Consider the following 23215-nt stretch of genomic DNA (forward strand, 5'->3'; position numbering starts at 1 on the left):
TTATCTTGCTCCTTCACCTGCTGTGTGTTTTTCTGTCTTCTCATTTTGCTTATGTTACTGTGTTTGGGGTCTCCTTTTTGCAGGCTGCAGATTCATAGTTCCCGTTGTTTTTGGTGTCTGACCCCAGTGGCTAAGGTTGTTTCAGTAGGTTGTGTAGGCTTCCTGGTGGGGGGGACTAATGCCTGTGTTCTGGTGGTTGAGGCTCGATCTTGTCTTTCTGGTGGACAGGTCCACGTCTGGTGGTGTGTTTTGGGGTGCCTATGGCCTTATTATGTTTTTAGGTAGCCTCTCTGCTAATGGGTGGGGTTGTGTTCCTGCCTTGCTAGTTGCTTGGCATAGGGTGACCAGCACTGTAGCTTGCTGGTCGTTGACTGAAGCTGGGTGCTGGTGTTGGGATGGAGATCTCTGGGAGATTTTCGCTGCCTGATATTATGTGGAGCTGGGAGGTCTCTTGTGGACCCGTGTCCTGAAGTTGGCTCTCCCACTTCAGAGGCACAGCACTGACTCCTGGCTGCAGCACCAAGAGCCTTTCATCCACCCGGCTCAGAATGACAGGGAGAAAAAGTAGAAAGAAAGAATTAGTAGAAGAAAGAAAGATAGAGGGAAAGAAAGGAAGAAGGGAAGAAAGGAAGGAAGGACGGAAGAAAGAAAGAAAGGAGGGAGGGAGGGAGGAAGGATGGAAAGAAAGAAGGAAAGAAAGGAGGGAGGGAGGGAGGAATGAAAGCAAAAGGAAGAGTGAATGGAAGAAGGGAGGGAGGGAGGAAGGAAAGAAAGAAAGAAAGACAGGAGGGAGGGAGGGAGGGAGGAAAAAAAAGAAAGTGGAAAGAAGAAGGGTGGGAGGGAGGGAGGAAAGAAAAAGAAAGAAGGAAAGGAGGAGCGGAGGGAGGGAGGGAGGAAGGGAAGGTAGGAAAAAAAGAAAGAGCAGGTAAAGTAAAATAGAATAAAGTATGAAATATAGTAGCGTTATTAAAATTAGAAAGTAATTATTGAAAAAAAACGGACCGATAGAACCCTGGGACATATGGTGGAAGCAAAGCTATACAGAGAGAATCTTACACAGAAGATTACACATACACATTCACAAAAAGAGAGCAGGGGGAAAAATCAAAAATCTTGCTCTCCAAGTCCAACTCCTCAATTTGGGATAATTCGTTGTAAAAAGAGGAAAAGGGCGAGAAGTCTGAAATCTTGCTCTCTAAGTCCACCTCCTTAATTTGGAATAATTCGTTGTAAAAAGAGGAAAAGGGGGGAAAGTCTTAAATCTTGTCCTCAAAGTCCACTTCCTCAATTTGGGATGATTCGCTGTCCATTCATGCACTCCACAGACGCAGGGCACATCAATTGGACCATGGAGCTTTAATCCTCCACAGATGCAGGGCACATCAATTGGACCGTGGAGCTTTAATCCGCTGCCTCCGAGGCTGCACAGAGAGATTTCCCTGTCTCTGCTCTCACAGCTCCCGGGTGTCAGCCTTTGACCTGGCCCCGCCTCTGCGCGTAGGTCGCCGGAGGGCGTCCGTTCTTCGCTCAGACAGGACGGGTCTAAAGGAGCCGCTGATTCAGGGGCTCTGGCTCACTCAGGCAGAGGGGAGGGAGGGGCGCGCAGTGTGGGGTGGGCCTGCGGCGGCAGAGGCCGGCGTGACGTTGCAGCAGCCCGTGGCGCTCCGTGCGCTTTCCCGGGAAAGCTGTCCCCGGGTCTCGGGACCCCGGCAGTGGCGGGGTGCACAGGCCCCCCGGAAGGCGGGGCGGACAGTGACCCGCGCTCGCACACAGGCCCCGCGGCGGCGGCGGCGGCCCACGCCCGTCTCCGAGGTCCGCGCCTTACCCGCGGCTCGCGCCTGTCTCCGGTGCTTCCCCAAGCAGCCCTCTTAATGCCCTCTCCTCGCGCACCAGGAAACAAAAGGGAAAAAAGTCTCTTGCCTCTTCGGCAGCTCCAGACCCTTTCTCCGGACTCCCTCCGGGCTAGCCGTGGTGCACTAACCCCTTCAGGCTCTCTTCCTGCCGCCAGCCCCAGTCCTCTCCCTGCGCTCCGACTGAAAGCCGATACCCGAGCCTCAGCTCCCAGCCCCGCCCGCCCCGGCGGCCGAGCAGACAAGCCTCTCGGGCTGGTGTGTGCCTGAGGGCACCGGTCCTCTGTGCCAGAATCTCTCCGCTTTGCCCTCCGCACCCCTGTTGCTGCGGTCTCCTCCGCTACTCCGAAGCTTTCCCCCTCCGCCACCTGCAGTCTCCGCCCGCGAAGGGGCTTGTAGTGTGTAGAAACCTTCCCTCCTTCACAGCTCCCTCCCACTGGTGCAGGTCCCGTCCCTATCCTATTGTCTCTGTTTATTCTTTTTTTCTTTTGACCTACCCAGGTATGTGGGGAGTTTCTTGCCTTTTGGGGGGTCTGAGGTCTTCTGTCAGCGTTCAGTAGGTGTTCTGCAAGAGTTGTTCCACGTGTAGATGAATTTCTGATGTATCTGTGGGGAGGAAGGTGATCTCCGCGTCTTACTCTTCCGCCATCTTCCTCCGGGCTCTCAAAGTATATTTTTTAAGAATTCCAGGACTTCCCTGGTGGTGCAGTGGTTAAGAATCTGACTGCTAACGCAGGGGACACGGGTTCGAGCCCTGGTCCAGGAAGATCCCACATGCCATGGAACAACTAAGCTAGTGTGCCACAACTACCGAGCCTGTGCTCTAGAGCCCATGAGCCACAACTACCGAGCCTGTGTGCCACAACTACTGAAGCCCGTGTGCCCTAGAGCCCGCATGCCGCAACTACTGAGCCCACGCACGACAACTACGGAAGCCCGCATGCTCTAGGGCCCGCGCACCACAACTACTGAGCCCGCGTGCTGCAACTACTGAAGCCCACAGGCCCAGAGCCCGTGGTCCGCAACAAGAGAAGCCACTGCGATGCGAAGCCCGCGCACCGCAACGAAGAGTAGCTCCCGCTCATTGCAACTAGAGAAAGCCCATGCACAGCAACAAAGGCCCAACACAGCCAAAAAAAACCAAAAAAAAATCCAGACCTTAGGAAATTTCTGATACTGTATTCTAGACTTGCTTAAACTTGTTATTTAGCCATAGACTATAAGAATAATTACTATGTAATACTTAGTGCACTTTCTAACATTTCATAAAGAACTTTACCCACATTTAAAATGACAGCACAGGGAATGGTCCTTTATTATACTACATAATTGCCTCAAATGGTCTCCTGGAACCACTTAAAATATCCAAACTATAAAACACATTATAAAAGGCTTCCAAAATACTGGCAAAGAACAACCCAAAATGTGACCTTGATCTGAATACCTGGTGCAAGGTAAGATATTCTTCCTCAGTATTATTTACTTTCATCCTAAACTAAAAAAATAAAGCTTACCTGATATATCTTTGGTGCATATGGTGAGAACTCTGATGATGTTTGTGATAAGAGGTTTCAGAATCTCATCCTGAATCACAAGGTCAGGATCTACCAATAAACATGACTGCAGAAGCCTGGACAAAGAGGACAGGTATTCTAGGAGAAAGGATACCTATTCAAAAAAGGATATAAAGTAAAACAAAGCATGTCACATGAAAAGCCCATCTCAGTGATAAAGTATTTTAGTTCTCTATGCATTATAAGAAGTTACTTTTTTGTAACATAAGTTAATAAAAAGGTAATAAAATATTCAGCATAATTTTTAAAGACCTAAAATGAATACACAGCAAAGCATTATTTTTCTCATAAGCTTGTCATTAATGGCCACATTAACACTGTCAACTATAATAATACCAAACAAAGCAATATTTCCAAAACCAAATTCTGAATTCTATTTAGAGAAAGAAAGTCTTCATATTTTTCAAGTAGCTAAATTGTAGAACCAATACTCTGGAAGAAGCAAAAAAGGCAGTCCAAAACCATAAAATCTACAATTTTGTAAAGAAAGATTATAAAATACTCTTTAAAGTGTACAACTGAGGGGTGGGAAAAGCCAGCTTAATAGCCTAGTTATTGTTACAAATAAACTGCAAACATGTCCAATGTTTGGCCTCAACTATCCTTCAGCATAAAAATACTATTCTTAGTTACAAAAGAAAAATTAAATCTTCCCCCAAATTACCAATAAAAACATCTCTGGAATGTTGCTTGATACATACTAATAGCATAAGAAGTATTAACTGGCAAGAGTACTTTAAAAAAAATTCTCTGGATATATAATAATTTAAGAATAAACTGCGAGGACTCATTTGTCCACTATCCCCGGGCAATGAGACAGCCCATATAAATGAACTTTACAGAGATATTCTGAAGCCTCTGTCTCATTCTGTACACATGTGCGCACGCACGCACACACACACACACACACACACACACACTCACAGTTTTTGCTCCCACCTTATTCGGCTGCTGTTGTGAGAGCAGGGACCATTGGGCGTTTGTGGAGGCATAGTGCCTCTACGGTAAATGGCCTCAGACTATTTCCAAATAGTTCTCCTGTCCTACTTCTCTTGATGAAAGGTAGTCCCTTTATCTAATCTGCAGATATATTTTACATAAAAGTATAGGTGGCGCTATGCTTTTCCTATTGGGTAGAATGCAAGCAGTTTGTGAAATTTAATTTCCTTATTGCTGTGAAGTATTTTTTGATCCCCTCATACACTACACTACTGAAGTTACAGCGAGTCTGCCCTCTCCAGGTATGGTGTAACCATAAACAGATAAACCATGGGAGGTGAGGAAGCATTAGAGAGAGAGAACAACTGAGCTGTCAAAGATTCTTTTGTAAATTACCATACTGAAGATGTAATCAGCTATTGATATGGTAGTTCATAAAGTAGCTCTTTTTTTATGTTTGAAACTCCTTCTTCAAATAAATAGACCAACCAACCGACTCCATGCTTCAGAACCCTCGTACCTTGGCTGCCTGCAGGCTCACCGTGCAGAGTCCTGCCCACACACTTTGCCCACGACCCACGGCCTGTTTCCTCACCTCCGAGGCATCTGCTCACATCTCACCTCCAGGAGGCCTTTTCTGACCACCCGACAAGAAAAACATCAACCTGTCTCCCCTTTACCCATCCTCCTTTATTTTTTTCCACACCATTCGCCACCATCCGATAAAACAGTTAAATTTTATTTACTGTTTACTGTCTCTCCGGTACCAAGGACACAGACTTCATGTGGGCAGGGGTATGTGTCTGCTTTGTTCAGAGGTGCATCACTAGCACCTACGACACAATGTGGCAAAGCATGTGCTCCAAAACTTTTCTGGAATGAATGACCTTATGTAAGGACAAAAGGCAAGAACATTTAGTCTACATAAGGCCAGGCAGTGCAGCAGTAAGAGCGTGGCTTCTAGAACCAGCCTGCGTGTTCTGGCATCTTGGCTCTGCCCTTACTGTGTGAGTGACCCTGGGCAAGCTACTCATCTCTGGGCTCCAGTCATTTCCTTTATAAAAAAGGGCCGCTAGGGGCTTCCCTGGTGGCGCAGTGGTTGAGAGTCCGCCTGCCGATGCAGGGGACGCGGGTTCGTGCCCCTGTCCGGGAGGATCCCACATGCCGCGGAGCGGCTGGGCCCGTGAGCCATGGCCGCTGGGCCTGCGCGTCCAGAGCCTGTGCTCCGCAACGGGAGAGGCCACAACAGTGAGAGGCCCGCGTAATGCAAAAAAAAAAAAAAAAAAAAAAAAGGGCCGCTAATGGTACTTCATGTGATTGATGTGAGCATTACATAAATTCACACAAACAAGCACCCATGAAGGTTCGTTACTGTTATTATTCATTCATTCCGCAGGGACTGAATGAGCACCTGCCATGGGAAGGGCACTGTGCCTGACACTCAGGACACAATGGCATGAGACAGGAAGGCCCTGCCTTCATGGAGCCCTGAACTCTCTAGCCCCATCTCCGCCTCGCAGGTTCTGCTCTGGCCACTGCTTTCTGCTTCTTGAATAGGCCAGCTCTCAGGGGCCCTGCTATGCCCCATAGGACCAGCTTCCTCACTAAAACTTCAGGCCACACGTCACTGTATGAAAGCCCCTCCCTGACCACCCCATGCGGAAAAGCCCTGCCCCCCCAACTCTGACCTCACTTCCTGTCCCTGCTTTAGTTTTTCTTCTTCCACGTCTAAGACATCATCAGGTATAGATGTAGTTGCTCACTATCTACTCTCCCAACTTGAGGGAAAGGGTCTTTGCTTCATTCATTTAGGGAAGATCCTGGTACACAGTAGGGCCTTAATAAAGATTTGTTGGATGGACAGACAGAAAAATGGAGGCGATGGTCATTATGCAAATAAGCACACTCACAAATGAAAACGCTGCAGTGGGACAGTGTTTGGAAGATGAGGTACAGTGTTACCCAACCTTGCCCTAGGGGGTCTGCCGTATTCAGAAAGCTCAAAGAAGACATCACAAAGCAAAAGATACTGCTAGTCTGCCTGTAATTATCTCTCATCCCAAATAAATCATGTAGCCCTTCTTACAATATCTGATTTTACGATAATATTTCTATTAGCAGCAACTACCCTAAATATCTGTGAAGGAACAAACATAAATTTATTCTTATTAGACTGAGTTTTGAATATACACAGAATTTAGTCACTAAGTATTTCACAACTTCAATTTAGGTGGAAATGACAGAGACAGCCTAAAATCACAGAAGGGGAAGGTGGGCTATACAACATCCCCTTTTTTTAACACGGTGCTCAAAGATACCCAGATCCTTGATTAAACATTTCTAGCTGGTTAATGATGGAACCAGAACACAATCTAGGTCTTCAAACCCCACTGCTCTTTTCTACCATCTATTAAGTAACCTATTTCAAATAACCTCGTCATACCACGTATATCCTGAGAGATGTTCAACTTTCTCCTGTGGTTAGTATATCCTCAGTAGAATTTACATTTCTGGCATTTAAGGGTAAACGAATGCACGTGCAGGCGCAGGCGCTTACCTGAGCCTGAGCGTGTTCAACAGGAGATGACGCGGGCAGCAGGGCCTGGAGCTCCTGGACGCTCGTCTCTATGAGGGCGGCATCTGCGATGCTGTGAGGACAGAGAAGGAACGCCCTTCAGATGATCAGTATGCTTATTACTGAAGACTAATTCGTCAGAATTTAAAGTTCGGATATAACCATGAACAGAATTCAAGAAAAAGGATTTTTATAAAATAACGGAAATAAATGTTTATAAAAGTTACCCTACAATATTTCAGAACACAGGAAAAGATCTCATCAGATAAATGTGGGAAACAAGGAATTCTAAGAAAAATATCTAATGAAACCTATTAAAAGCAGAATAAAATATAATAAAGCTCTTTCAGAAGGAAAAGAAACAAGAGAAAGACCCTGGTGGTTATGTCCCTATTTAAAACAGGAAAAACATTTGCCAGGAAATAAGTTCTGATTTTGAAAGTAAAAAACAAAATAATGAAAAACAAACAGGAAAAAAATTTTAAATCAGAAATAAAGAACAGGGATGGAAAAATAAGCCTTTGCCATGAAAGAGTCTTTAATACCTCCGTGCCCTCAATGTCACAACAGACTCTTAACTGACTCTGGAGAAGCCAGAATATTCCAAAAGCCCCACTCTGACCCTTTTTGAGGCAGGAAACATTCAAGAAGGAAAGACAATCAACTAGCAGTTTCCTTTTTTCAACTCTAGTAGGCATCAAAGTAGAAAAGATGACAAATGAATGTAAACAGAACAAACTCACGCCCTGCTGCTTATTATAAAGGGCAGAGTAAAGGAGTAACCACAACTTTGTGAAGGGAGGCAAGGTAGGCTTCTTTCTTTTTAGACTGTTCTTATCCCAGAAAGAAAGAGAAAGCACTGTGATCTGGCAAAGAGGAGGAAGACCTTTCAGACAGTGAATGTTCAAAGGGCAGAGACAGAGAAATGCAAGTGAATATGTGGTGAGCAGGAGGTAGGTACACTTGGCCAGAATAAACATATGTCAGGAGAAAAGGAACACTTAAGATAAGACAGTATCCTAGACAACATCACTTTTAATCCTAACGGTAACCCCATTAACTAGGTGTTTATTAATGACACTTCAGAGATTAAAGTTACTTTCCCAAGGCTGCAACACTAGTGAGAGAATGAACTCTAATTAGGACTTAAGTCAGACTGAATTCAATATCTTTGGCCTTTTCAACTATATCATATAGCCAATCAGAAAATCAGAAAAAGTTATGTCAGACACTGATTAGTATTAGATAAATGAAAGAACCAAATCATGATTTCCCTGAATTTTATCAGACTACTTTCTAATAAAACTCTCAGGCTCCCATAACTAAGTAACTCCAAATGAACTTTAAAAATGACTTTTCAGGGCTTCCCTGGTGGCGCAGTGGTTGAGAGTCCGCCTGCCGATGCAGGGGACATGGGTTCGTGCCCTGGTCCAGGAGAGTCCCGTGTGCCGCGGAGCGGCTGGGCCCGTGAGCCATGGCCGCTGAGCCTGTGCTCCACAGCGGGAGAGGCCACGGCAGTGGGAGGCCCATGTACCACAAAAAAAAAAAAAAAAAAAGACTTTTCAAACCAAGGACATTATTCTGATATGACTGCTAGGGAGATGAACTCCAAAACTCCTTCTTCCATTCTGAATGACCAAGGAGACTTGCATCACATTCCTTGAATGTGGCAGAGGACAAATAAGGTTTCAGAACTTCGGAGTTTAAAAAAAATCAGGACGGGGAGCTGGGGAAGCTTAACAGTCAACGTAACAAACCCATCCAAGTGCTTTAACAGATCTAAAATAAAAACTGTCGAGACAATTCTGGCAAAAGCAAAAACCTGCAGTCTACACGCCTCTCTGGGAGTATTTATCTCTTACCTACAAAGAAGCTCTATGAGACGAGCTTGTCGAAAAGCATTTGCAGTGTCGCCTGGAGTCGTTGCCAAGAGGCTGTCTAGGAGGCTGCACATCGCGGAAAGAAGAGGCGGAGTGACAAAAACACACTGTCTGGGCAGAGGAGCAGAAAGGGATGAATCATGAGGAAGCCGCGGAGATGCAGTTTCATGCTGACCTATTATTGAAATAAGTGTGAAAATTATCACCATTTTGTTTACCTTGTGGTTATGTACAATACTCACAAGTTTTGATAATCAGAGGAAAGTTCCTAAAATTGCCAAAGAGAGATGGCTGGGAAATTCCCTTAACTGCTCAACACACCTCAACCCCGAGGCCAGGAAGTCAGACATCCAACTCCTCCAAAGTGCGTGTGTGTGTGTGTGTGTGTGTGTGTGTGTACATGCATGTACGCAAGGGTGTGTGTGTCTACCTTGGGTGACAGTGTACTAGCCAAGACAAGAAGGGCAGGGCATGGTTTTGTGTCCCAAGCATTCAGACACTGAGGAACAAAGAGATGCTCCACAATCCTTTTTATGAAACTCTAGGGGTCAGAAGTGTTTCAGAATTCAAAATATTTTTAGATTTTAGAAAATAAGGTACATGTACCATATATTAATTAACACTTCCAATGGAATCTTGGGCATCAGCCCATAAGAAAATAAATATTTCTGCAATGTAGGAGACACATAATCACAGCAAGCAGGATGAATACATAAGCAAATACAACCTCAAACTAGGTCAGATTTTGCAGCCAACTATATACAGGTACGGGCAAGTTTTACTGCCACATGTGTTCTGAGAAAACTTTCCGTTTTCAGAGATTCTGGATTTTAGAATTGAAGATATGAGGGAACTTTCCTAGAAGACTCAGCAGGGTACTGCTAACAAGAAAGCTTAATCTGCCTCAAGATTGCCTCATGACCTTCGTTTCTTATTTCTTTTTTAAAGAAACATTATATTTTGAATAAATCAAACTTACCGAAAAGTACAAGAGTACAAAAATTCCCAATATACCTTTACCCAGATTCCTAAATATTAGTATTTTACCACGTTTTATCTACCTATCTACCTACCTTCTTATGAACTGTTTGTGAGCTGCACACAAATGCCCCTTTAATCCTAAGTTAACTTCCTAAAAACAGGACTTTGTCTTTTATAACCACAGTACAATTATCAAAACCAGGAAATTAACATTGATGCAGTGGTACTATCTAATCCATAGACCTTTTCCAAATTTTGCATACTGTCCCACCAGCATCCTCTACAGCAAAAGGAAAAAGTTCTTTTTCTTGTTTGGATCCAATTCGAGATCTGCTTTGCCTTTAATTCTCATGTCTCTGGGTTTTGAACTGGAAGGGTTCCTCAGTCTTGCTTTGTTTTTCAGGACCTGGACATTTTGTGAAGAACACAAGCTAGTTTCCTTGTAGAGTGTCTGATGTTTGATGTTCCCTCATAATTAGATCTTCAGGACATTATATCAGGAGAAACATGATTCCTATTTGGCCCATTATGGGTGGTGTTAACTTTGGCCATTTGATGGATTAAGGTGGTGTCTACTAGGTTTCTCCATTATAAAGTTATAATATTTTCCTTTGTAATTTACTAATTCCTTGGAGGAGGCACTTTGGAACTATTTACTGTCAAGACAGATTTGATATTTTAAACTAAATTGGGAAAATTAAATTTAGGGAATTCCACAGAAATAGTTCAACTGCTTTTAAGGGAAAATTTTATATATTTACAAAAGATGTACTACATGTCTTCAGCACTTCTAGGGCAGCATACAGAAGAAAAGAATACCAATAAAATAGGAGGGGCTTAACATTTAAGAAATTCAAACTCATTCAATATATTTTTAAAAATGTAATATTTTATCTGGAGAGAACTATCTCAATTATTTATATTTGTAATACTCAAATATACTAACATTTTTATTTTGTAATGATTCTTTTCAACTTTGTAGATCAAATGTACGCTTATAGATCATGAGACACTGTTAAAGCCTTTCTTAAAACATAAAAGGATTTTTCTTTTACAAAAGTTAGAAACTAAACTTAAAAATGAGAAGTTGGACATCTAAAGTGGCCCTAATGTACATGATAGGGAAAATTCTCGTCATCCTGCTCTAAATCGCTTTGGGGCATTGTAATTCCCTGGTTAATCAAGAATTAACAGAACAAGAAATAAAAGGACTAACCAGCTTCATGGAGAAATCCTTCACTGAGAATTCCAGCTGAGAGAACTATAATCTCATTATCACTAAAAAAATTTTATCTTAACACTAACTATTTTAAAGAGATGGAATTTAGAAAGATATGTAACAACAAAATTGCTTTAGTCTTAAGGCTCACTGACAAAATATATTTAATGCTTTCCAGTACTATTCAAAGATTCGTCGGCAGATTCAACAAGAAGGAGTAAAATACTTTTTTGTCAAATACATACACTCAAGTAATTGGCAAACAGTAAAACTGAGCATGAATATATATTCTAAGCACAATCCTTGAAAATAAAATAAATCCAAGTCAAGAATAAGGAAGTCAAAAAACAAACAAAAACCACACAACTGTATGTTCACATAAAAACCTGTATGACTGTTTGTAGCATTATTATTCATAAAAGTCAAAAAGTGGAAAAAATCCAAATGTCCATCAACTGATGAATGGGTAAATAAAATGCAGTATATCCATATATATCCATATAGTATATCCACATAGTGGAATATCATTCAGTAATAAAAAATGAATCACTGATACAGACTACGACACGGATAAATCTTAAAAATATTATGCTGAGTGAAAGAAGCCAGACACAAAAGAACACATATCGTATGATTCCATTTTTATGAAATGTCCAAAACAGGCAAATCTATAAAGAGGGAAAGTAGATTAGTGATTGCCTCAGGCTGGGGAGAATGGGGGAGATCAGGAGTGATTGCTCATGGCAACAAGGTTTCTTTTTGGGGTGATGAAAATGTTCTAAAACTGACTGTGGTAATGATTGAACAACTCTGTGAATATATTAAAAAAACAATGAATTGTACACTTAAAATGGGTGAACTGTATGAATGTGAATTATATCTCAATAAAGCTGTTTAAAAAATAGTAACGTAACACACTCTTAGAAATAAATATTCATGAAATTCATTATCAAATTTCATTTCATGCTCTGTGTCCTTAGCCACTTAAAACAACCTGAGTTTGCTCCTTTTGTTCTTAAGAGGATCAAATGAGTACTTTCTATAATTAAACTCTTTTGTATATTGTTAACATAAATTACTAAAAACCAAAATGAGACATTGTTTAGGAAGTTATGGAACAAACACTGTAATGAAAATTCAGAGTAAAGTCTTACTTAAGCAAGTATCTCTAAAGTTTTAGAAAGCATTTTCTCTGCACATGCTTATATTTCAGTGTTTAAAATTACCTTTTTTTTAGGTAGTATATTCTATATAGGTTAGGAATTTAATGCTACTGAATAAAGGTCTATCTACTGTCTTAGAAGAAACAAAAGTTAGGTTGTAATCTACATAAATATATAAAGCGTAAAGCATAATAGAGTTGGAGGCAGTGCCTAACACAAAGAGTAAAATTGATATATTGTCATTAATAAAAATAAACCCTAGGCTACTCATCATGCATTTCTAACAAAATAAAGACTCAAAACACTTTGTGTGCTTTAAAATGAAAGCATAGGCTTTGCAAAATACTTATGACCCCATTCTCGTCACTTTCAAGTGGATTACTGTGGTAAATTGAGGTGTTTTCCCAAAAGGGAAAAAAAATGAAGCTAATTAATATTCATTAGTTCCTCGATTCAAACACCAAATATCTACTCTTATCTAATAGGAAACCATATGGCAGTCAGACTGTTTATTTGATGGCCAAATTCCCATTTATTAGTTAAGAGTATTTGTTTTGTTAATTTCTGATATATTTATTCTATCATGTTCTGTGATATTTCATTTTGTTCTTATCTAGACAGTTTGTTCTGTGACATTTAATTTGGTTCTTATCTAAACATTTACTTTCAACGTATCTGCCTGGACCAACTTATCATTTTTATTTTTGAAAGTAGAATGTCTTCCTAAAAGGATACCTTGAGCCACAAACTGGTCATGTGAGGCTTCGGGGAGAGGCGCTGTGCAGAGCAGTAGCGGCTGAACTTCAGCACTTGCCGACGACGCCGCCACCTGGGGATCAGGAAAGAAAATCATTCTATACTCGGAACAGTCACTCATTCACAGTACTAGTTGGAAAATGAAACACGAGCAATATCTATACAAGATATCCTCGAACAAAAAGGTATATTACAAAAGTACACTAGTTCGTATAACGGAAAATACTCCGTATCTCGACAGTTAAAACAGTTTTTTGAATGGCATTTTCTAGTTCTTCTTATAGGTGCTGTTACAGTTTATACAAATCAGTAACTCAAAGGAGCACAGTTTTGACCTGAAGCCCATCTAGAGTTTAAGGTCCTGATAAAGCCTCTTCCCACTTACGCTCAAATGTTGAAAGGCTAAAAAAAAAAACTACATTATAATTCGTTGTGTCCTTCGAGATATTTTGCACTTCTTAATTTATAAAAAAAGGGTTTTTTTTTTTTCCTTTTAATTAATTAATTTATTTACGGATGTGTTGGGTCTTCGTTTCTGTGCGAGGGCTTTCTCTAGTTGTGGCAAGTGGGGGCCACTCCTCATCGCAGTGCGCGGGCCTCTCACTATCGTGGCCTCTCTTGTTGCGGAGCACAGGCTCCAGACGTGCAGGCTCAGCAATCGTGGCTCACAGGGCCAGCTGCTCTGTGGCATGTGGGATCTTCCCAGACCAGGGCTCGAACCCGTGTGTCCTGCATTGGCAGGCGGACTCTCAACCACTGCGCCACCAGGGAAGCCCCCTAAAAAAGGGTTTTTTAAAGTTTCAAATGGCACACACAAATTGTAATAGTGCCTCTAAAAGAATCAGCAGAAGTATTAAAAGATTGTTCTCTACCTCTCCCCATGTCACAAATGAACTGTTTTTAAAAATTAGGCAATATCTGACATTGTTCTTCAGAATACATTTTTTGGAAACATTAAACATAACAGAAATTCTGTAGAAAACAAACACAATTTCACACACAGGTTTACCAATGAGCAGGCTGTAAAAGCCTTAAAACTGAAAAAGCCCAAACTGATGTCAAGTACCTCATATGTGGAAAAATACTGTATCTTCCCATCAATTTTCTTTACTCTGAGACAGCATGAACTTTCCATACTTGGATAAGCTCCAGGTCCGTGCATGTACACAGGTAAGCTGTCAACAGAACTTATGAATCAACTCTACCACAAACCCAGATACTGTACAGCTCACAGTATTTGCATATTGATTACATATCTATTCTAACGCTTAAAGTAGGTACCTTAGACTTGATATAACAGGATGAAAACAAAACCCAAGGTTATTTTCATTTGCAGTTTCTGATAGTAAAGAGAATATAAATTTGAAGAAAATGGCACACGAAATTAATATATAGTTTTTAAAAATCCCTCTTTCAACTTAAGACCTCAATTGCCTCTCACCACTTCAAGTATGACATTACAGTAATAAGAAATACAGAAGCTGTAGCCAAAAAAGTAAGCTAAGCACATAAAGTCATCTAAAAATGAAGGCTGGATAAATCTCAGTCTAAATAAATCACTCATAAATAAGCATGTATAAAATGCCTTGTTTGATATAACATTAGATCTACATAACAGGGAAAAAAACCTAAAGACATTTTACAAATTATATTTACCTAAAATTGGTTATAAGATATGTGTTTAGAAAAAAGAACAGTTCCTATCAATAGACATCCAGATAACTTTTAGCGTGTGAAGCAACAAGCACACATGGAGACTGACATCACAACCATGCAGGAGCTGATGAACGAGCCTGGCTCCTGCCACAAGCTCCCTTGGTTATACAAGAAAGTTTAAGAGGACAAGGATGCCGGAATCCTTTATCTTTTCACTGAATATCCTTTCAGTTGGCAAACACTCAAGCAGTCCTCACTACGGGTGAAAACAGAGATAGCATTCACTGCAGGAAAAGAGAGCTTCTGAGGGCCACTAAACACCTGGCTCATTAGAACGCTGAGTTACCATTCGTGACCAAGGTCAGGTATTAATAAACGCCATGATTTTCCTCCGTACAGTCCAAGGAAGGGATACACAAATTTTGAAAATATGATTTTAGAAAGCATCTAATAGTTGCATTATAACTTACCCCATATAGCTGAGAAAACCCAAGAACTTCTTTCTATAGCAATATACTGTGTTTTAAAAATTGATTAGGGGTGATTTATATTTCTACTAGCCTATCTATATTTTTAAAATTTGCTATATTAACATATTACTGTTTTAATAAATAAAGGTAAAAAAGTATTAAGCTGACTTGCTCTACTACTATGCTCAAATCCTGCTTGCTTGAAAATAATCTTCAATGGACACTCATTTGATTATATTTAATAATACACATCAATACACAAATGTATTGTCATCCTGTTCTATAAAATAACCTGTAACTATCATCAAACAAATGTCAATTCATCTTTCTCTAATGTCCTTTGTAATGCTTCATGACATTTTACTTTGCTGAAATGTCTTTATATCTTTACAGCTGTTATCTCTTATCTCTTCAAATCCAAAACCGGACTCGGCTCTCCTGGCTAACCCCACCTGGTTACACCAGGAATCAAACTTCAGCCTTCTTCCCACCCTCAAAACAACCCCATCGGGCTTCCCTGGTGGTGCAGTGGTTGAGAGTCTGCCTGCCGATGCAGGGGACACGGGTTCATGCCCTGGTCCGGGAAGATCCCACATGCCGCGGAGCGGCTGGGCCCGTGAGCCATGGCCGCTGAGCCTGCGCGCCCGGAGCCTGTGCTCCGCAACGGGAGAGGCCACAACAGTGAGAAGCCTGCGTACCGCAAAACAAAACAAAACAAACAAACAAACAAAAAACCCCATCTTGCATCTTCTGAATATCTAAGGCATTCAGTACCACACAGCTTGGCATTCAGCTATTTCCTAATTATGCTTTACGTTCTCAAGTAGACTTTCAAACCTCATAAGTGGGTACTGAATTCTAAGACATATTTGAATATCTTTTTAGTTCCTTGCAAATGTGTACATAATACAAAAAAGGGATTGATCCTTTAAAGCCCATTTCAATCGCCACTTCTTACACAAAATCACTGCCTATTTCATCATTCCTTCTAATCTAAGCTCACTTCACCCTGACTGTAACATCTATTTCGGGACTGATCACATCTTGCTTTGTAGTGAAGGAGCAAAACATCATGGCCAACGACCTGGGCTCTAGAGCCAAACACACTTCTGGATTCAAATAACGCTCCACCAGTTAGCAGTGCTGGAACCTTACACAAGACTCTTATTCATTCCATGCCTTAATCTCTTCTTCTGTAAAACAGTAAAACGATTTTCAATTTTTTAAAGACTAAGAGGACCCATGAGTAAAATTTCTCTATAAATGTTTAAATAAACTTAAAGTAAAATCAGTTTTCCTTAAATTAGTGCTCCAGGAAGTTTGAAAGAATCACATATTTCACAAAGAAAAGCTCAAAAGCAAATGACCTACATTTCCTCTTTTTTGATAATTGATAAAACAGATTTTAAAAAATACAGACATAATCTGCTCAAGAGCAGCAGAAAAGATCAAATTTTGTTCTTAAAGCTGTTGCTACAAACTGGTTTGTCCTAGGCATAAACACCTATCCAGTTTGGGTATTTCTGAGAAGTAGAAATGTGATTTCAGGAGGAAAAACAACTGATACCTGACCCCTCCTCCCCTGGGGAAGGAGACACTGAGTTGAGGGAAGCCATCTCTGAAAAGGCATTTATTTACCAGGGCAACACCCCCAAGGTAACAATGACACTCCTTACTCTACCTATAATTTACAAAACATACAAGTCGAAATCAACTAAACTAATATTCATTAGATAACACCATTAAAGTCCCTAATGTGGCATTAACAGCACAGAAAGGATAATGACCCAGCAACAGCACACTGGATGATACGACCCATATCAAAAGACAGTGCTTTCCTCAGAAAGACAAAGTGGAAAAACAAACCAATCAACAAATTGTATCTTTTCTCAATTCTGGGAGACATATAAAATAATGATATAAATAACCAGATAAACTCATTAGCAAGATTTACATCCACTCAACTGATACCTCAGTTTGTAACTTCAACATTTTCTTATACCCGAGAAAGTATTAGTTGGTCTGGGTACTGACAGTTTAGGTTTAAAGTAATACTGGTATAACGGCTTCCCTGGTGGTGCAGTGGTTAAGAAGCCGCCTGCCAATGCAGGGGACACAGGTTTGATCCCTGGTCCGGGAAGATCCCACATGCTGTGGAGCACCTATGCCCATGTGCCACAACTACTGAGCCTGCACTCTAGAGCCCGCGAGCCACAACTACTGGGCCCGCAAGCCACAACTACTGAGCCCGAGCGCCACACCTACTGAAGCCCGTGTGCCTAGAGCCCATGCTCCGCAACAAGAAAAGCCACTGCAATGAGAGGCCTGCACACCACGACAAAGAGTAGCCCCCGCTCGCTGCAATTACGGAAAGCCCGCACACAGCAACAAAGACCCAAAGCAGCCAAAACTAAAGAAAAAAAGAAATTTAAAGTAATGGTATAATGAATAAACTCTCCATATTTGTCTCCTGCTGGAAAAAAGATACATAGTATATCTCATATGGTAAGGAAAACATGACAATTCGTAGAATTGGGGTAATTAGATTAATTTTTGTGAATAAAAGTCACCAATTCAGTGAGTAATTCACCAATACCAAAACCCTTCTGTTTGGAAACCAAAACAGAAAGAAAAAAGTTGACTGTAAAAATTCTAACAGGTAATACTAATCTTTTGAGAAACTACAAGAAGGTAAATCTTACATAAGACTATATATATGAATTCTTAAAAAAAAAAGATTTCACTGGTATGTATTTCTAAAAGTCTATGTGATATCCTAACATAAACAAGTTAAAGACTTTTGCATTAATAGAGGTGCTTCTATTTTAATAATGATTATAATAAGTGACATATTTCCAAAGTGTTTCTTGGAAAATCTAGTATCTTAATCTGTAAGATTTATATATTATTATAAAATAGAGAAATGCAAAAGTTTGATTTGCTTTTGTTTTTTGTATGTAAGTTTCCTTGTATAGAATAAATATAACTTGGGGACTTCCCTGGTGGTGCAGTGGTTAAGGATTCGCCTGCCAATGCAGGGGACATGGGTTGGAGCCCTGGTCTGGGAAGATCCCACATGCCGCGGAGCAACTAAGTCTGTGTGCCACAACTACTGAGCCTGCACTCTAGAGCCCGTGAGCCACAACTACTGAGCCTGCGTGCCACAACTACTGAAGCCCGTATGACTACAGCCCGTGCTCCATAACAAGAGAAGCCACCGCAATGAGAAAACCACACACTGCAACAAAGGGTAGCCCCCGCTTGCCGCAACTAGAGAAAGCCCACGCACAGCAACAAGGACCCAACACAGTTAAAAGTTAATTAATTAATTAAAAAATAAATAAATGTAACTTGATATCTACAAAATAGCTAAATCAAAGTTATTTACAGCAATTACTATTTACTGCATACCTACTATAAGCAAAGAACTGAAGAATGTACAAAGATTTCAAAGTTAGTCTACAGCCCTTTAAACAAACAGGGTAACCTAAGAAGAATTATTTTTAAGCACATATTAACACTGTACTTCTTTGAACTAAATAACCAATTAATACAATTCCCTTTAGCATTGAATCATATAATTATTTCTCTTATTGAGACAAAGATACACACTATTTCTAGCTTGCAAAAGAAAGCATGACATCTAGTGGAATTGTAGTAATTATTCTCTTTTTCTAAATAAAGGTTCAATTTAGCACTAAACATAAACTCTTCTGAGTCTAGAGGGAAAAAAAAAAGTCTCTTAAAACTTAGCAAAAAGTACCAGTCTCTTGAGAAACTGTAGGAGGTAAATCTTATTAATGCCTGTATAATTATTTAATCCTCATATTATTTTTGCTCCTGGAAGCAGTGGTGTCGAGGCTTTGCCTTCCTAATAGGTTCTACAACACAGTATATTGTTCCAAAAATACATTGCAATGCTTTCCAGTTGAGAATGATTTTGTATGCTCATAAATCAAATGAAACCTAGCATGTCATTATTTAGAAATACTTAGTGTCTCAAACTTTTTAGAACAAAGCTCCTTATAAATAAAAAAAAAAAGGAAGAAAGGCAGGCAGGTGTACATAAATTTCAGGTATTTCAGATAATCAAGACAAGCTTCTATTTGATGCAAACATTTAAAAATGTGTTTAAAATCATTAGTACCACACTGGAATCATCTGAATGGATCAACATTCTTCAAACTGCTTTGTCCTTAAGCAAAATTTCAGGGTAGTCAAGCATTACTAATCATATGGGATTTGTTCTCTTTTTCTACTACTACTGATAAACATTTTAAAACTTTTGAACTTCCAGTTCTATCACAAAAGGTAGGAAAGAGGTTGAAAATTCATCTAAAGGATATTCAGTGCACTTATTTGAGCAAGACAGACACTAGTTCTGCTATAGATGGTACTACAAATAAATCACAGTTGTTATGGTCATAACCTTATATTTCACATCCATTCTTATCCCTCCACTATGTAAATTCAAATTTTTTCAGAAATTCAAAATGCAGCACTTATGCGTTCTTTGGAAGTACCATTGTTTCCAAAGTGGAGAGAGAACTTGGATCTCGATCTTGACTGGACATCCGAGATGGAGCCCTCCAAAACTTGAATGAGTCATCTAAACCTGTGACAACAAGAAAACTGTCAACGTGAATAGTCTTCTGGGCACTGTAACGATTAACAGAAAGAATACTCCTTACATGAAACCAATCCAGAACTAAAGAAGTGTGAAAGAAGTGTGCCTAATTTTTATTATTATTAATTAATTTATATATACAGCATGTTTCACACAAAAAAATTTTAAACAATTAGTTGACTGTGCTTTAGCTTAATCTAACACTACTTAGCAAGAGCACCAGCTCCCAAACTTCAAAGTGCAGAAGAATCATAAAGGGCTCGTTAAAGTGGTTTCCTGAGTCCTATTCCCAGAGATTCCATTCCCCAAGTCAAGGTCGGGGGTGGCGTAAATCTGCATTTCTAACAAGCTGGAAGATGTCAGTGCTGCTGGTTCAAGGGCCATGCTTCCAGTAACACAGATACAGAGGAATCCGAACAATTAAAGCAGTCACTTTCCTCACAGGGACATTTGTTTAGAATGTTCAAAAACTTCATCACATGTCATTCTCCTTTAATGCCTCCAAGAAGTGAGCAGAAAAGTGAACCAGAAATTTACATTTAAGTATTTCAGGGTAAGGGAACTTCATGTTTGCAGTTTACTCTTAAATGGCTCAGAAAAAATATATATATATGTATATATGCATATAAATAAATATATTTCACTTATACACACACACATACACATGGTGTAGGAGGGCAAATATAGTAAAATGTTAACATTTGGGAATTCTCTGTTCTATTCTTGTACCTTTTCTGTGGGAAATTATGTCAAGATTTTTTAACATTACTTTAAAATTTTTTTAATTTTAAAATTTTTATTATTTTATATTAATTTTTATCTTAAAATTATCTTTATTCTTACTATTAAATTATCACTTATTATTATGAGACATAATTATCATTTATATGTGCCAAGATCTTATACTTAGGATATCCAAGAGAATCTACAAACAAGTAGAAATGAAAAGATTTCAGCATATGTTTTGATAAATGAGTAACATTCCAAAAAACCAATAGCTTTTCAATATATTAGCAAAACAAATTAGAAAATTTAGTAGGAAAGGTCTCATTCGTGATTGCCTGGGAAGAACCTTCCAAAAATTTAAGACATTAATAGAGGAAAAAACTGTAAAACTTTACTGAAGGGCATGAAATAACTTATGAAACATTAGTAAAATGTCAAAAATGGTTTCCATGAAGAATTTATAACATAGAAAAATGCTTAGGCAATGTTTAGTGAAAGGAGGAAATACAAAAATGTACATAAGATATGAACACAATTATGTATAACAAACAAAAGCTATACAGAGAAAGAAGACTGGAAGAAAATACACTGTAAGGTAACAAAGGCAACCTCTGGGTAGTGGGACTAGAGAATGTTTTCCTGTGTACTTTTCATTATTTTTCAAATATTTTGTAACAAACACATAGGTTTTTAACAGTTTACGAAATGTTACATTTTATTAAAAATATAAATATAATATTCTTACCATTTAAATCATTGCCTTCAGAAGTTCCATTAAGAGCAGAACAATTCAAATCAAACGTATACCGGCCCAGGTAACAATGTTTTACCATCTGATTCAAATGTTCATAAAAATGGCAGTGGTACAAAAGAGCCTGAAGGGCAGGTTTTCCTATGAGTGACAGGCCAGAGTCCTCATCATGGACACAGGGGCCCTGTAGGAAAAGAGGGGGAGAGAGGCAGTGATTTATCACTTAATTTCTTCAAAAAGACCCACGTCTCCCCAAATTCCCCTCAACGAAACAAATGGGTCCCAGATGTGACCATTCTCCTTTCACCTGCCTCTGTCTTTCCACACGTACACCAGCCTGACCCAGGCAGAGGATTTCACAGGACTCCAGGTCTCTGCTGCCTAAAAATCCACTGAAGGCAGAAGGCTGATCTAGTCCCTCTCTTGGGGGGCCACTTAGCTTAACGTGGTTCTACGAAATGGCACAGCTTTAACCAAGTAATTATATACTTGAACCACAAATACAGTAAAAGCAGTATTTTGCAACCCACACAGAACAATGAAATGAGTTGTATTAAAATATCTGAAATAACGTGGTCCAAATAATTATGTTCAAAATTATTTTTTGTACCTATCAATAAACTAGATAGAATGAAAAGGCCCACTGATATCCACAGTAAAATCTGTTTGCCACTTTACTTGCCACTGAATTAACCCTTCTTCCAAGGGAATTCCTTGCATACATGCATGCATGCGTGTGTGTGCGTGCGCGCGCGCGCGCACACACACACACACACACACACACACACACCTTCCAGCAGGAGGCTGAGAAGGATCTGCCATTGCAAAATTTTAATCTCTTTGCACTTTTTTTCAAATAATTTTTTGCACTGCCACTCACTACTTTTCCTGGAATATCCAAATGGCAAAAATCAAGCAATCCGTTAAAAGTATGCAAAGGATCGGTTTAAAGTATGCAAATAATCACATCATTAGTTTATAAATATTTCTTTTTTGGAAAATGATAATCAATATAGTTTAGACTTTTCAAACAGACCATAATAGAGAGAAAAATAAAAGATAGAAAATTGAAATCTAAGTGCCAACAGGAAAGGTCTGGCCAAAGCCTATTCAAAGTTTACCGTTAACTGAAATTTGCATACGTGTCCCTTCTCTCATTCCTCCTGATCACCAAAGAAAGATGGATATTAAAACTTACTATCCAGGAAGATAAAGTAATAGTTAAACGTATAATTACAGTTAAAGATATAATTACATTAAGAAGATTATTTCCATTAACCCTTCTCTTTAAGAATATTATTAAAATTAAATGTCTTACTTCAATATTAAATACTTTTTATTGTTATGAATTTGTTATTGTTGTGTTCTAATAAACCTACCCAACACTGTGAGCTTTACTCTTTACAAATAGAGCAATTTACTTGTCCAAGAAGAAATAAGACTCTTTAATGAGCAGTCACAGACGCTGGTCACCGTGTTAACTTTAAATCCAGAGCTTGAGAAGCGGCAGGCGAAACAGAGAGGAGTACATGAACAGGGTCACGTGGCTCCTGTTTGTGAACCAGGTACACATTTCAGGCAATGTGGCCCTTTCGTGCATTACTTTATTTAAATATCTAGGACGAAGTAATTCATCCAAAGCCACAGAGCCAATCCTAACATTCAAAATGTTCTATCTTTTAAGCAACTTATAGCATTCATAAATGTAAAAAGCACACATGAGATCTGCAATAGTTGCTTAACATCACAAATTAAAGCCCTCATTATATTGATTCCAGGAAGGATCAACAACCAAGAGGAGAATTAAAAATAATGCAGCAAAGGTTACTAGCTTAATTGCAGCTGTGTAACAAACCCCAATAAATCAATAAAATAAAATTGTTAAACAAAGTACCACAAACACTATTTTTTAATTTATTTCATAATAATACTAAGAATAATTTTCAAATATTTTATTATACATATTATATAAAATTATTCAAAAATTTTTCTTGTGCAAAATTGTGTCTATATAATTGTTTCCTGAATGAGTTAACAGCCACAGTCCA

The 23215-nt window shown here is 39.5% G+C and overlaps 1 protein-coding gene across 4 annotated transcripts in view; it reads right to left on the reverse strand.

Annotated features, from left to right (window-relative positions):
* Positions 1-23215, reverse strand: part of RTTN (rotatin) — a 176044-nt gene that overhangs the window by 66587 nt on the left and 86242 nt on the right. For all 4 annotated transcript variants that reach the window (XM_082641618.1, XM_082641619.1, XM_082641620.1 and 1 more), the window contains exons 33-38: positions 21162-21351; positions 19587-19678; positions 12917-13010; positions 8801-8993; positions 6921-7011; positions 3365-3518 (exon numbers count right to left, since the gene is read on the reverse strand). In XM_082641618.1, coding sequence (XP_082497744.1) covers positions 3365-3518; positions 6921-7011; positions 8801-8993; positions 12917-13010; positions 19587-19678; positions 21162-21351 — 814 coding nt within the window. The remainder of the gene's footprint in view (positions 1-3364; positions 3519-6920; positions 7012-8800; positions 8994-12916; positions 13011-19586; positions 19679-21161; positions 21352-23215) is intronic.

The sequence above is a fragment of the Mesoplodon mirus genome (genome assembly GCF_964341445.2).
Source record: "Mesoplodon mirus genome assembly, chromosome: 13".
NCBI lineage: Eukaryota > Metazoa > Chordata > Mammalia > Artiodactyla > Ziphiidae > Mesoplodon > Mesoplodon mirus.